Below are 14,911 nucleotides of genomic sequence, written 5' to 3'. Positions count from 1 at the left end.
AATTAGTAGACCTGGGGAATTCCGGGAGTTGAAGTTCATAGGTCTTAAAATTTCTATGATTGAGAAACATAAGGCTGAAATTCAGCAGGTGCACTTTGAATGCTAGTGCCGAGAAGGGCCAATGGGAGAAGATGCATTTCTTGAATTTATATTGGCCACAAGCTGTTCAAAAGAAAATCTATTGCTTTCTGGGCTCTTAATCCTTTGTCCTCAGTAACGCTGTCCTTGGTGGACCAGCGCTACAGCAAACAAAATCTATAAGGTGGTTGGAGATGTCCCTTAAAATTGTGTTGTATTCCCCTTAGGAGAGCTCACAAAGTCTATTCGGATAGATCTACACATTTCTCCATGTGATATTGCAAAGTGCGTAGGAAATGAGCAGTGCTTTTGTTGTGATGTTGTTGCACTGCTTGTGTTATTCTCCCACTGTCCCCTGGATCCATCTTAACTATCTTTGATATAAACAGGAGGGAGGGAGGCACAGAGGGAAAATGCCATCAGGCTTTCAAGATTCCTTACTTACCATATCCTGCACTAGTTTTGCTCAGCCTCAGCAACTTTAAGATGCATGGGGGAATTCTGGGAATTGATATCCACATACCTTAAAGTTGCTGAGGTTGAAAAACATTGCTCTATATCAATAAAGTAGGCTCCAGGATTTCTGATGCAATCTATTCCTTAACCTGGACTTACCTTAAGGGCCTGATAGATACACCTTCCAGATTCATAGCTGACATTTTTTTTATGTTTTATTTTTAAAATTGCTGTTGTTATTTACACAGTGTTCCAAATAGTTCTAACTCAGGGATGTCAAACTCAATTTCACTGAGGGCCGCATCAGCATTGCGGTTGCCCTCAGGGGGCTGGGTGGGTGTGGCCTACTGGGTGGGCGTGGCTAGAGTGTGTATGGCCTACTGGGTGGGCGTGGCCAGCTCTACATCGTTCCCATCAAGGGTGCCTATGGGGGGCCTGGGCAGGAGTGGGACAGATCTGAGGGTCTCTGGCAGGAGGAGGGTCTCTGGGCCAGGGCCAAGGCAGTGGGGGCCGTTCCCTCACTGTTTCCAGGATGGCTTCGCGGACCACATGAAACCACTTCACGGGCCGGATCCGGTCCCCGGGCCTTGTATTTGTGTTTGACATGTCTGTTCTAACTGGAGTCAATACTTTGGGCTATAAAGTCTGGGACCCCTGATTCCCATAGAATTGAAATTTGGCAAATTTTATAAAGCATTTTATGACCTAACACAAAATGTCATTAAAATTTTCCTGTGTTCAACGGGGGTTCCCAATCCCTGAGCTGCAGACTACTACCAGTCCGTGGCCTGTTAGGAATCAGGCTGCACAAGCGAGCAAAGCCTCATTTGCACACGCATGAGATCTAGGTACTGCGTGAAACCATATCCCCCTCTCTGGGCCATGGAAAAATTGTTTTCCAGAGAACTTGTTCCTGGTGCCCAGAAGATTGGGGCCTGCTGCAGTACAGTTCGACACTGACTATTTTCAAGGCAGATACCCTAAATTTTAAAGAACATTTGTAGTGAAAGCAGTGCATTAGACGCCGTGCTATCAAGCGCCAGGTAAATCAGAAAATCCAGGCCATTCAAATGAGTATAAAGGTTTATTGCAAGCTTAAGCTCTCTACAAGAATCTGAGCTACTAAGAGTCAAAGAGTCAAAGGTGAGCTGGACTTAGATCTCTTGTGGTCCCAAAGGGATTCATGACTGATGACACGTTTGATCCCTTCCTCGAGCTGAGCCGGGCCATCTCCTACATCTGCCATTCTTGATGACATTGAGGAATCTGGTAAGAAAATATCTCTTATCTTTGACCCAGGCTCACGGGTTGTCTAGTTTTCACTAAAGAGTAGAGGGTAAAATGCTTTAATGAAGACGAGGGATAGGCGTAGGCGTAGGGTTTCTGTAGCCCATCGTGAAACTGCTTGTGTTTCCATCCTCATCGCTGATCAAAACTTCCACAAAAGAATCACAGCAGGTTGACCTACAGAGGGGAGCCAAAATAACGAGGCGGATAAATAACAGGAGAGCGTGAAGGAGGAAGAGTTTGGACAGCTATAAGCTGAATGGGGACTAAAAACCAAGGCGCTAGAATGAAAGAATTCAGCAAGCAGTGAAAGATTTAGAGGGTGTGACCAATTCACCAAGGCGGCTCCGCTGTTAACACGTTCCATCAATGCAAAGTACAGGTTGTCCTCTACTTACGACCATTCATTTAGCGACTGTTCGAAGTTACAACAAAACTGAAAAAGGTGGCTTGCAATCAGTCCTTGCACTTATGACCTTGCAGCACCCCTAAAGTCATGTGATCAAAAATTCAGAGCCTTGGCATGCAGCGTTGTAGTTGCAGCGTGCCAGGGACATGCGATTTGTGGTCTTCCCAGCCAGCCAGCTCCCAACAAGCAAAATCAGTGAGGGAATCTGGTTTCAACGAATGACTGCGTGACTCATTTAACAATGGCAGTGATTCACTTAACAACAGTGGCAAGAAAGGTCATACAGCTGCCAAAAAAGCCAACACAGTGCTAGGCTGCATTAACAGAGGAATAGAATCAAGATCACGTGAAGTATTAATACCACTTTACAATGCCACACTTGGAATACTGCATCCAGTTTTGGTCACCACGATGTAAAAAAGATGTTGAGACTCTAGAAAAAGTACAGAGTAGAGCAACAAAGATGATTGGGGGACTGGAGACTAAAACATATAAGGAACGGCTGCTGGAATTGGGTATGTCTAGTTTAATGAAGAGAAGGACTAGGGGTGACATGATAGCAATGTTCCAATATCTCAGGGCCTGCCACAAAGAAAAGGGAGTCAAATTATTCTCCAAAGCGCCTAAAGGCAGGACAAGAAGCAACGGATGGAAACTAATCAAGGAGAGAAGCAACCTAGAACTAAGGAGAAACTTCCTGACAGTTAGAACAATTAACCAGTGGAACAACCTGCCTCCAGAACCTGTGAATGCTCCAACACTGGAGGTTTTTAAGAAGAGACTGGACAGCCATTTGTCTGCAATGGTATAGGGTCTCCTGCCTGAGCAGGGGGTTGGACTAGATGACCTCCAACGTCCCTTCCAACTTTATTATTATTATTATTATTATTATTATTATTATTATTATTATTATTATTATTATTATTATTATTATTATTATTATTATTATTATTATTATTATTTGGGTGAGACTCACTTAAAAACCACTACGCTTAGCAGTAAAAATTGTGGTCCCAATTGTGGTTGAAAGTCGAGAAGGACCTATACTTATTTTCTTATGCTGCACAGTAAGGTGGCATATTTTCCTTGAAATGAAAACATACATTATTTTACTTTGATCCGTGAAGAAAGAAAAGGAACAATTTTGAGAATACGGACTAGCGTTCTGCAAATGCTGTGCAGCTCCTTTTGGGTTGAGGGCTGAAACTGGAGTTTGAACTGGATGCCTTGAAAATAACTAGTCAGGGCATGACTAAAATGAAATTTTGTTCACATTAAATTTAAATATAGTCGATACAATTATGCGCTACTAATATATTTAATATTTTTTTCTTTACATTCACAATTATAGTTTAGTAATAACTGGGAATTTAGAATGTCAGTTTTTCTCAAAATAAGGAATTGCTTTAATAAGATGGGGATTTGTAATGTCAGTAATTAGTAATGTTACGTGGATGGAAAGAAATTTATTCTCTTGATGTTAAGGAATGGATTCCATATATGTGTTATGATATTATTGTTATTATTATTATTATTTGGAATTATGGATCTATTCTAAAAATGAGTAGATGGACCAATATTTTTTTCTAAAGAGTGTAGATCTAATAGGCTTAAGGGCCAAATTAATTTCATATTGATATTATATAGTCATTTTTTATTTTTCCTATTTTTTTTCTTCCATTATGTTCAGTTTGCTTTAAATCTTTATAACCTATGTAGGGTTTCTATTATATAACTACTGACATTATTTTGATATTAATAAAAAAAATAAAGTCATTGTACTGCTTTGATTTTTTGCATTGCACAGCGAGTTAAAATAAATTTTGTCATAAATTTAAATACCCTGGAATTTCAAAACAAGAAAAAAGTAAAATTAAAACATACTTAATGTATGGGCTGTCCTAAATATTAGCTAATATTAATAATTGTATATTTTGCCTGCTTTAGCACCAACATTTTTTGCTACTGCTTACCTAACAGAGATCTGGCTAAAATCTCTGTAATAGTGGCGAATCTTTGTAATATGGGTTTCAAATTTAAAAAAGCATTACTCTAATTTTGGATTATTTTCCCCTGGGGAAAAGATATTTCACAGCTGGGGATTAAATTAATAAAGAACTGCCATCTCTTTGCGCCTTCCTTTTCTATGTTTGCTGGAAACTTTCTAAGCTCAAGAGGGCGCTCTTAGCCTATCTCAAAATAGTTAGAAGCCGGTTGGTTTTCACAAATCCTCGGGAATAAGCACACAACCAGCAGGCAAAACTGTTATCAGTGATTAATTATTCGGCTTGTTCTTTGCATATAACAAGAAGCTCAGCCAATAATAAAGACTGTTGCTAGTGTTGAGGGATGTTGTTGTTGTTAGCTGCGAAGTCGAGTCCGACCCATCGCGACCCTATGGACAACGTTCCTCCAGGCCTTCCTGTCCTCTACCATCTTCTGGAGTCCATTTAAGCTCACGCCTGCTGCTTCAGTGACTCCATCCAGCCACCTCGTTCTCTGTCGTCCCCTTCTTCTATTGCCCTCAATCTTTCCTAGCATTAGGCTCTTCTCCAGTGAGTCCTTCCTTCTCATTAGCTGGCCAAAGTATTTGAGTTTTAGCTTTAGGATCTGGCCTTCTAAAGAGCAGTCAGGGTTGATCTCCTCTAGGACTGACCGGTTTGATCGCCTTGCAGTCCAAGGGACTCGCAGGAGTCTTCTCCAGCACCATAGTTCAAAGGCCTCAATTCTTTGGCGCTCAGCCTTTCTTATGGTCCAACTTTCACTGCCATACATTGCAGCTGGGAAGACCATAGCCTTGACTATACACACTTTTGTTGACACGGTGATATTGTGATATGTTGAGGGATATTGTGTGCTGAAAAGTGGATAGTGCAGATTCATAAGGCAGGCAAGGGGCAAAACCAGCTTTGGGGTGTCATGTTGTAAAGTCCAGGGCAGAGAAGGCGAATGCGGAGATTTATTTGCCCTTACATTTACAAGTAGTCTTCCACTTTCCACCACAACTGAGACCAGAATGTTTGCGGTTAAAGAAAAGGGTGGTTGTTAAACGAGTCGTGCCCAATTTTACTATCTTTTTCCCTATGGTTTTTTTCCCAGCGAATCACTTCAGTTGAGTGATTCATGTGGTCTTTAAAGCGAATCTGACTTTTCCTATTGATTTGGCTTGTTGGAAGCCAGCTGGGAAAGTTGAAAATGCTTATCACATTACGCCAGGATGCTCCAACCATTGTAAATTCATGCCAGGATACCAAGCAGTCAAAATTTTGATCACGTGACCGTGGGGTTGCTTCATCGGTTTTTAAGTGTGAGAAAATCTTATTTTTCAGTGCTGTTGCAACTTTGAACAGTCGCTAAATGAAAGGTTGTAAATGGAGGACTACCTCACCTTAATTATTACTAGTTTTATAAATAACTCAAGGCCAAGAGACCTAAGACTCCTTCCTCCTCCTCTTTTCCCCACAACAACCACCCTGTGAGATGAATTGGGCTGAGAGAAAGAGAGAGAGAGAGAGAGAGAGAGAGAGAGAGAGAGAGAGAGAGAGAGAGAGAGAGAGAGAGAGAGAGAGAGACTGGCCCAAAGTCACCCAGCTGGCTTTCATGGCTAAGGCAGAGCTAGAACTTCCAGTCTCCTGGTTTCTAGCTTGGTGTCTTAGCTGCTAGAACAATCTGGCTCTCAATTGGGAATTGGATATGTCTAGTTTAATGAAGAGAAGGGTGAGGGGTGACATGATAGCAGTATTCCAATATCTCAGGGGCTGCCCCAAAGAAGAGGGAGTCAAGCTATTCTCCAAAGCACCTGAAGGCAGGACAAGAAGCAACGGATGGAAACTAACCAAAGAGAAAAGCAACTTGGAACTAAGGAGAAACTTCCTGACAGTTAGAACAATTAACCAGTGGAACAACCTGCCTCCAGAAGCTGTGAATGCTCCAACACTGGAGGTTTTAAAGAAGATATTGGACAACCATTCATCTGACTAGAAGACCTCCAACGTCCCTTCCAACTCTGTTATTCTATTCTATTCTATTCTATTCCGTTCCGTTCCATTCCATTCCATTCCATTCCATTCCATTCCATTCCATTCCATTCCATTCCATTCCATTCCATTCTATTCTATTCTATTCTATTCTATTCTATTCTATTCTATTCTATTCTATTCTATTCTATTCTATTCTATTCCAGAGTAGTCTAGTCTAGTCTAGTGTTCTCCTTAAGCTCCAGATTAAAGGAACTTTCACAGAAAACAAAAGGAAGTTCAAGTAAAATTGAATCAGAAAGATTCAAGATTCACGTTTCTGTTATGTAGACAAGCATTATGTTTAAAACTGCAGGAAAATTAGTTTTTATTTTCAGGGTGGGATGCAATCATTTTAATTTTCTTTGCACCATTTTAAGTAGTCATTGCTAGAGACTAACTGGAGCAGCACCTAGAGGTGAAGATGCTGGCCTCCCACTCAGAAGGTTGAGAGTTCAATCCTAGGCAGCAATAGATGTCTCTCTATCAGGGCGCAAAGAGAAAACATCTCCTGCGAACTTCCTTTAGGCATCAGGAAGAGCATCCGGCCAGTAAACGCTCAGCTCCATTCAGTTGCCCCGACTCCACCCCAAGCAAGGGATTACAGGATCGTAAAAAGAAAAGAAGAAAAAAAAATGCTGGAGACTAACTGAGATTGTGGGAGTCTTACTTCTTCCCAAAAACCCCAGTTAGTGAGAAGAAGGCTAGATGAGGCTCCTTAGACGAAAGGCAGTGGCTGGAGGGGCTGTCAAATTGTTGAACTGAGGAAAATGGGTTTTGTGTTCTTTTCAAACTCCACACCTTCTCAAATTTGCTGGGCAGTCTTGCAAAAGTGTAGAGGTTTGAAACAGAGTTAATCACACACTTTCCAGAGAATAGAACGAAGCAAGAGAAAGTGATCTTTCAGAAGCTGGTGCCCTCTCAAGCCTGCTGAAATAACTGTGGCCCCATAGCTCTTCTCATTTTTGGATGGGGGGGGGAAGGGGGGGAAAGAATGAACAGTGGTGTAGAAAAAGTGTACTTGAGGACCAGAAAGGAGGACTGAATCCCAGTGATGCAGTGGTTAGAATGTAGTATTGCAGGCTGACTCCGCTCACTGCCAAGAGTTCGATCCTGACCGGCTCAAGGTTGACTCAGCCTTCCATCCTTCGGAGGTTGGTAAAATGAGGGGCGGGGGATATGCTGACTCTGTAAACCGCTTAGAGAGGGCTGTAAAGCACTGTGAAGTGGTATGTAAGTCTAAGTGCTATTGCAGTTGTTAAAGTGGCCACAGCATAATAGTTGACGAACCATCTTAGACTTTATACCTCTGGAGGCGCAGCAATTTGCACTGGCATAACTCAGGACTCTTTAAGGCTCTCTTGCATGCAGAGGTTGGACAAGACTAGGTGATTGTTGATGCAAATGGGAAAAATATTTTATGACTAATTTCCCCCCCCAAGAACAATGGATGTATACGCACCTATATTCACACATCACATTCTTCACATCACCTCCTTGTGGGGTGCAAGTGAGACCAGAAGGATTTGCACTGATTTTGACGGTTACAGCACTTTGGTCATCTACTGCAGTGAATGACATTTGCCAAAGATGACGACGGCATTCTGGTACATTTTGGATGTTGCCCCTACATGGCATGACAAATTCTCTGATTTTGTACACAGGTGGGATCTCATCAGTCTCCTGTTGAATAGCAAATGTGTCGGTTAGTAATAAAACTAGCTTGTTGATCAGAAGGTCGGCAGTTTGGCGGGTTGAATCCCGAGTGCCGCGTAACAGAGTGAGCGCCTGTTACTCGTCCCAGATTCTGCTAACCTAGCAGTTCGAAAGCACGTAAAAATGCAAGTAGAAAAATAGGGACCACTACGGTGGGAAGGTAACAGCGTTCCATGCGCCTTTGGCATCTAGTCATGCCGGCCACATGACCACAGAGACGTCCTCGGACAAGCACTGGCTCTTCGGCTTCGAAACGGAAATGAGCACCGGCCCCTAGAGTTGGAAACGACTAGCACGCATGTGCGGGGGAAACTTTACCTTTACCTTTAGCCATAGTACATGAGTACATTAATTTAAAATGCAAGTACAAGGACATGTAGACATCCTTTTTGCAATATGGCAGACTCTGGATCTCATAGGTACAAAGCACAGAAAAGCAGGCCCACATGAGAGGGTCTAAGTCAGGGGTCTTCAAACTTGGCCCTTTTATGACTTGTGGACTTCAACTCCCAGAATTCCTCAGCCAGCCATCCTGGCTGGCTGGCTGAGGAATTCTGGGAGTTGAAGTCCACAAGTCATAAAAGGGCCAAGTTTGAAGACCCCTGGTCTAAGTAAACTGATTTATTGCTAAAATGCCCAAATGCAGAGGAATCTTCTCAACTAACACTTCACACCTGCTTGGAGCTAAATAAGGGCCAACAGAATCTAAGGGCGGGGGAGGGGCTTGGACTTAGTCTGCTTGTGGCCATGTAGGGATTCGAGGCTGATCCTTCATTTAACTCTGCCCCCAGATTCTGTCACTCCTTCTCTGCGATAGGACTAAATTTCCCAGAATTCTCAGCCAACTTCCTGAGAACCATAGAACCTGCATTGGTTGGAATGGCACTGACTCTTTAGCTGACTCTTTCTTGAGAGGCTGCCACAAAGAGGAGGGGGGGGGGTGTCAATTTATTTTCCAAAGCAACAGAAGGCAAGACAAGAAACAACGGACGGAAACTAATCAAGGAGAGAAGCAACCTGGACTTATGGAGAAGCTGCCTAACAGCCAGGACAATTAACTAGTGGAACTGCTTGCCTTCAGAGGTTGTTTTTTAGAATCATCTAACCATCATGCCAAAGGAACAGCCCCTCTTTGAGGTAGATGGGTGGTTTAGAAATGTGAAGTAGAAATAATAATAATAAAAAAAAACCAGTAACAAGAGAGGGCTGGGTGATGCTCTAAAGCAGTGTTTCTCAACCTTGGCAACTTGAAGATGTATGGACTTCAATTCCCAGAATTCACCAACCAGCATGGCTGGTTGGAGAATTCTGGGAGTTGAAGTCCACAAGTCTTCAAAGTGCCATGGTTGAGAAACACGGAAGATGTTTAACCGGCATGTGGTTAACCAGCAATGGAGAAATGACTAACATTAGGATACTTCCTTCTACATTTGTAGCCTGATGTATATGTCTGGATGGAAACATGCTTTTCAACTCTCCCTTTGGAAGGGTATGCATACAGGTAGTCCTTGACTTACAACCATTGATTTAGTGACAGTTCAAAGTTACAATGGTGCTGGGAAAAGTGACATACAACAGTTTTTCATACTTATGACCATGGCAGTATCCCCATGGTCACGCGATCAAAATTTGGATGTTTGGCAACTGGCATGTATTTATGATGGCTGCACTGACTTGGGGTCATATGATCCCCTTTTCTGACCGTCTGACAAACAAAATCAATGGGGAAGCCCGATTCTCTTAAAAAACTGTGTTACTAACTTAACAACTGCAGTGATTCACTTGGCAACTGTGACAAGGAAGGTCGTAAAATGGGGCTAAACTCACTTAATAACTGTCTTGCTTAGCAACGGAAATTTTGAGCTGAGCTGTGGTCATAAGTCAAGGACTACCTATATAAAAGAGATGGCTTTTTTGATCGGTCTCCAAGTTGGGCCAGTTTCTGCTACTGTACACTCTTGCTACGGTAAATGCAAGCTTTAAACCTAGCAGAAGAAATTCTCTCAGTTTACAAGATGCTGCAGAAATCAGATTATGAGTCCTTGGTAATAGGGGGTCTTAAGCAGGAAAAGAACAGAATTCTTCCCAGAAGATTAAGTAAGGACTAATCGCTGTGAATAAAATCTCAGGCTTACCAATGCTGTTTCCGGAATAATGCTGATGGGGATTTTCAGGTAGTTCTGAGCAGAACCGCTGTTAGCAGTGAATGTCACAATGCTGGAAAAAAAACACATTTGTGGATTCATTAACAACAAACGATGGTCTCCCCGTTTCTGCAACCCTGCTCCATTCTGCTGCATTAAAGGTAAAGTTTCCCCCGCACATGCGTGCTTGTCATTTCCGACTCTCCGTTTCAAAGCTGAAGAGCCAGCATGACTAGGCGCCAAAGGCGCACGGAACGCTGTTACCTTCCCATTGTAGTGGTCCCGAGTTTTCTACTTGCATTTTTATGTGCTTTTGAACTGCTAGGTTGGCAGAAGCTGGGACAAGTAACAGGTGCTCACTCTGTTACGCGGCACTCGGGATTCGACCTTCAGTTTGGTGACTGCCGACCTTCTGATTGACAAGCTCAGCATCCTAATCTGCTGAGCCACCGTTTCTGCTGCATTACCATGTTTCAAAAAACTTTTCAAAAGTATGGCTTGCTTGCTCTCATGTTGGAAGTACCGAGGTGTTTCTGAGTTGAAAGGATTAGCCCGTGACATCATTGTTGCTCGGGAGGGGGGAAACCCAGCTGGGGGCTCCAATATGTCCCTATTAACTTGCCCACTGAAGTGGTACCCATATATCTACCCGCTTTCAAACTGCTGAGTCAGCAGGAGCTGGAGCGAGTGACAGGAACTCAACCTGCCATGTGGCAGCAACCAGGTCTCAGACACGAGCCTACCGATCGTCAGCCTTGTGTTCTAACCGCATGAGCCACCGCACTCCATTTCAAACGTATTATATGGGCCATTGTATTAAAGTTCGGTTTTGTGCCTTGTCTCATTAATTAATGAGTTTAATTAATCAGTGGAACGTCTTATCCCCAGAAGTTGTGGGCGCTCCATCAGAGGAAATTTTTAAGAAGAGACTGGGCAGCCATTTGTCTGGAAACGTATAGGACAGTGATGGCGAACCTTTTAGAGACCGAGTGCCCAAACTGCAACCCAAAACCCACTTATGTATCATCGGGTGCTGGGTGGGCGTGGCCCATTGGGTGGGCGTGGCTGCGGTGGTAACAGCAGACTGGGACTAAAAGATTCAATCAATCAATTCCAACTTTGCCAGATCTTTTTTTTCCCCACAAGAAGTTGAAATTGATTGAACCTTTTTTTTTTTTTTGCACACAGCGGCGGAGGCCTAAAGCGAAAAGGGTTTTATTAAACCCAGCTGAAGGCCTAGGAGTGGGGTGACGGTGCGTGTGCCCACAGTGAGGGTTCTGCGTGCCACCTATTTTTCTGCCTAAGGCAAAACTAGAACTCGGTCTCCCCTAGTCCAATGCCTTAAAGCATGACACCAAATTGGCTCTCATTCAATTAACAATATTCCTTATCTAGCTAAAGAATACATTCCCCTCTTTATCCAGAAAGCATTTTTCATTCTCCAGGTGACACATAGATTCTCTCTCCGCTTTTTTCTCTTGGCAAACTCCCATCTTTACAAGTTCTTGATATCCACCAGGGCAGTGTTAACCTACCTGGAGACAAAGCTGTTATTTGCAATGGGGGCATTAAAGGTTGCCGTCAGGGTAATATTTTCTCCTGTGTTCAGGAAATGTTCTTTTGGTTGATAGCTGATAATGAAACCTCGATCATCCCAAACTTTAAAAGCATATGTTCTAGCTGCTCCATGGTTGACCACCAGGACAGAGAGTTCCAAGGTCCCACCAGGTGCCATTGTGCCTAGGGAAAAATAGCAATGTGCTCACAGTATAGGTGAAATATTATCGTAGTACAGATCATCCTTGACTTACGACTACCATTGACCCCAAAATTTCTGTTGCTAAGCAAGATAAGTTGTTAAGTGAGTTTTGCCCTAATTTATGACCTTTCTTGCCATAGTTGTTAAGTGCCGTCGTTAAATTTGTAATTTGGTTGTTAAATGGCTCTGGCTTCCCCATTGCCTTTGCTTGTCAGAAGGTCACAAAAGGGGGAATCACATGACCCCCCAGGACACTGCAACCGTCATAAATATGAACCGGTTGCCAAGCATCCCAATTTTGATCACATGACCACGGGGATGCTGCAGTGTTTGTAAAGTGTGAAAAACAGTCATAAGTCACTTTTTCCAGTGCCATTGTAACTTTGAATAGTCACTAAACGAACTGTTGTAAGTAGAGGACTATTGTATCCTGAAATATTAATTTTCTATGAGATGCCATAGAAAAAACTCTCCCGCATAAATCTTTCTTCAATTTCACTTATTTCAAGATGATGGCTCTCCAACTGAGTCAGACACAAAATATTACTGATGAAAAGTGGTTCGTTTGGTAAAACACTGTGTCCTGTCAAAAATCATAGCTGGTGACAAAGGAGAATTACTCCATATATGTCTGGAGGATCCTGAGTCACCTAAGCAAAACCCACCTACTAGGGCCAGTATTTCTGAAGATCACATCCTCTTCATCAAGCTTCAGAAGTACCAAATACCAAGTACCAATGCACACACACGCAAGTGAAGCATGCAAAGAATTCCTTCTCTACATGTCCACGTAGATCTCTCTTGGAAGTGTGCTAAATGTCAGCTGTCATCTTATGGTTGCTTATGCTTCGCTACCATGTGGTGACAGTGTGCCTAGATTACAGGGCTTTTCAACCTTTCCACCCATTGTACCACTTTTAGGATATGGCAACATCCGAGTACCACCACTCGCCTAGCAAGGTGTCAAAAACTTGATGACCAAAAAAAAAGGGGAAAAAGTGATGAAGTACAGGTAGTCCTCGACTTACAACAGTTTGCTTAGTGACTGTTCAAAGTTACAATGGCACTGAAAAAAGTGCCCCTCAAGACACCTGCCTGCCTGCCCGGCGGCATTCTTCCTCCTGTCCGAGGTTTTCATTGTTGTGAGCATTTCTGTTGAGGATTGGCAGCGGGGGTGGTGTTTGGTTTTTATTCCCCCCCCCCGTCTGCTGGGTGGTTACAACAGTTTTTGGTCACTTCACATGACCCTGGGACACTGTGACCGTCATAAATATGAATCAGTTGCCAAGCATCTGAATGTAAATCACAAGACCCTGGAGATGCTGCAACATTCCAACTGATCGGTGCTTCTGGGCTCAGCAGAAGCGCCAGGATCAGCGCTGAGCTCCAGCTGGAGCCTGGCGCTGATCCTGGTGCTTCCACTGAGCCCTGACAGGCCTGCAGCTCCAGCCATCTCTTGCTCAGGCTTGTGCGGTGCTACCACCAGTTCAGCTCATTCCCTTCCCCTGCTACCACTTTTCTAGGATGGTCGCGTACCACCTGCCAGGTGCCAATGTACCACAGGTGGTACCCGTACCACTGGTTGAAAAGCTCTGGCTTAGAATTCTGGGGAGGGTGGATGGGAGGTGGAATGCTTGGGAGAAAACGCAAGTGACTACTTTATCTCCTCAAGAGGCTGCTTCAAGGTCACCCAGCTGGGAGAAGAAGGCAGCTGCATACCAATCTACACTTGAAGTGACCATTCTGAAAACATGTTGCTTGAGCCTGATTGGTCACGGGTGGGGGCAGTGAGGGATGGGAGGCAGTTAAGGGAGGGACAGGTTGAACGAATGGATTTTGGCGTGCAATTCTCTGTTCTGGATATGCACTACTGCAATGTACCTGACTTCTAATAAAACTGTACCTTTCTCAACAAATGGAGCCAAGGATCGTTTCTATTTAGAGGCTTAAGTGGCGACAGGACTAACACTAAATTTGACAGGTAATAACACAGTGGCAGTAGGCAATGGATGCTACCTTGGATGCTCTTGCAACATCACTCAAGGATGTGGAGAAGGACTGTCTGCTTCTCCTTTCTATTGTCAGAAGAAATCTTGGACCAAGATATAACGGGGCGTTAAAATATTTGGTAGTCCAACCAAATCCCAGCCAAATAAAGTGAGCAGGAAATCCTGGATGAGGGATGTTCGAGATACAGATATATTGTAATACAGATAACCTGCATGCTGCCAAACAGCCACTCAGCCATCAAGTTTTCCTGGAATTCTTGATTTAAATCTAGAAAGCAGAAGCTATTCTAATGATTACAGCTATTGCAGGAGAAGGTAGGAACAGTAAAAAGTGTGTTAACAGTGTGTTAATTAGCCATTCGTCCATTTGGGAAAAGCTGCTGTACAACACGCATGCAAAAAGAAATAATGCTTGGAAAAATCACACTGCCAAAAGAATTAAAAATGCAAGCTTTGAGAGGAAATACACATGAAAATTCCTAAGCAATTTTTCCCTTTTTTTTGACATAGAAAGGTAAAGGTAAAGGTAAAGTTTCCCCTGCACATGCGTGCTAGTCATTTCCAACTCTAGGGGCTCATCTCCGTTTCAAAGCCGAAGAGCCAGCGCTTGTCCAAGGACGTCTCTACGGTCATGTGGCCGGCATGACTAGACGCCAAAGGCGCACGGAACGCTGTTACCTTCCCACCGTAATGGTCCCTATTTTTCTACTTGCATTTTTACGTGCTTTCGAACTGCTAGGTTGGCAGAAGCTGGTACGCGTAACAGGCGCTCACTCTGTTACGCGGCACTCGGGATTCGACCCGCCAAACTGCCGACCTTCTGATCGACAAGCTCAGCGTCCTAACACACTGAGCCACCGCGTCCCTTGACATATTTATTATTTTATTTATTTATTTATTTATTTATTTATTTATTTATTTATTTATTTATTTATTTATTTATTCATTCATTCATTCCCATTTATATCCTGCCCTTCTCCGAAGACTCAGCGCAGCTTACAATCTAAGCACAAATCAATGTGCTTAGCAATAGCCTT

General features: G+C 43.3%; 1 protein-coding gene across 1 annotated transcript in view; it reads right to left on the bottom strand.

The window, feature by feature from the left end:
* Positions 1 to 1,611: 1,611 nt before the first annotated feature.
* LOC308664607 (von Willebrand factor A domain-containing protein 7-like) overlaps positions 1,612 to 14,911 on the bottom strand; it is a 50,786-nt gene continuing 37,486 nt past the window's right edge. The window contains exons 14-17 of the mRNA XM_081321995.1: positions 11,642 to 11,846; positions 10,098 to 10,179; positions 7,709 to 7,929; positions 1,612 to 1,998 (exon numbers count right to left, since the gene is read on the bottom strand). Coding sequence (XP_081178121.1) covers positions 1,881 to 1,998; positions 7,709 to 7,929; positions 10,098 to 10,179; positions 11,642 to 11,846 — 626 coding nt within the window. The 3' untranslated portion in view covers positions 1,612 to 1,880. The remainder of the gene's footprint in view (positions 1,999 to 7,708; positions 7,930 to 10,097; positions 10,180 to 11,641; positions 11,847 to 14,911) is intronic.

The sequence above is a fragment of the Vipera berus genome (assembly GCF_964194415.1).
Source record: "Vipera berus genome assembly, chromosome: 2".
Lineage (NCBI taxonomy): Eukaryota > Metazoa > Chordata > Lepidosauria > Squamata > Viperidae > Vipera > Vipera berus.
Note: the sequence above shows the minus strand (reverse complement) of the source record. Positions and strands in the feature narration are given on the sequence as shown.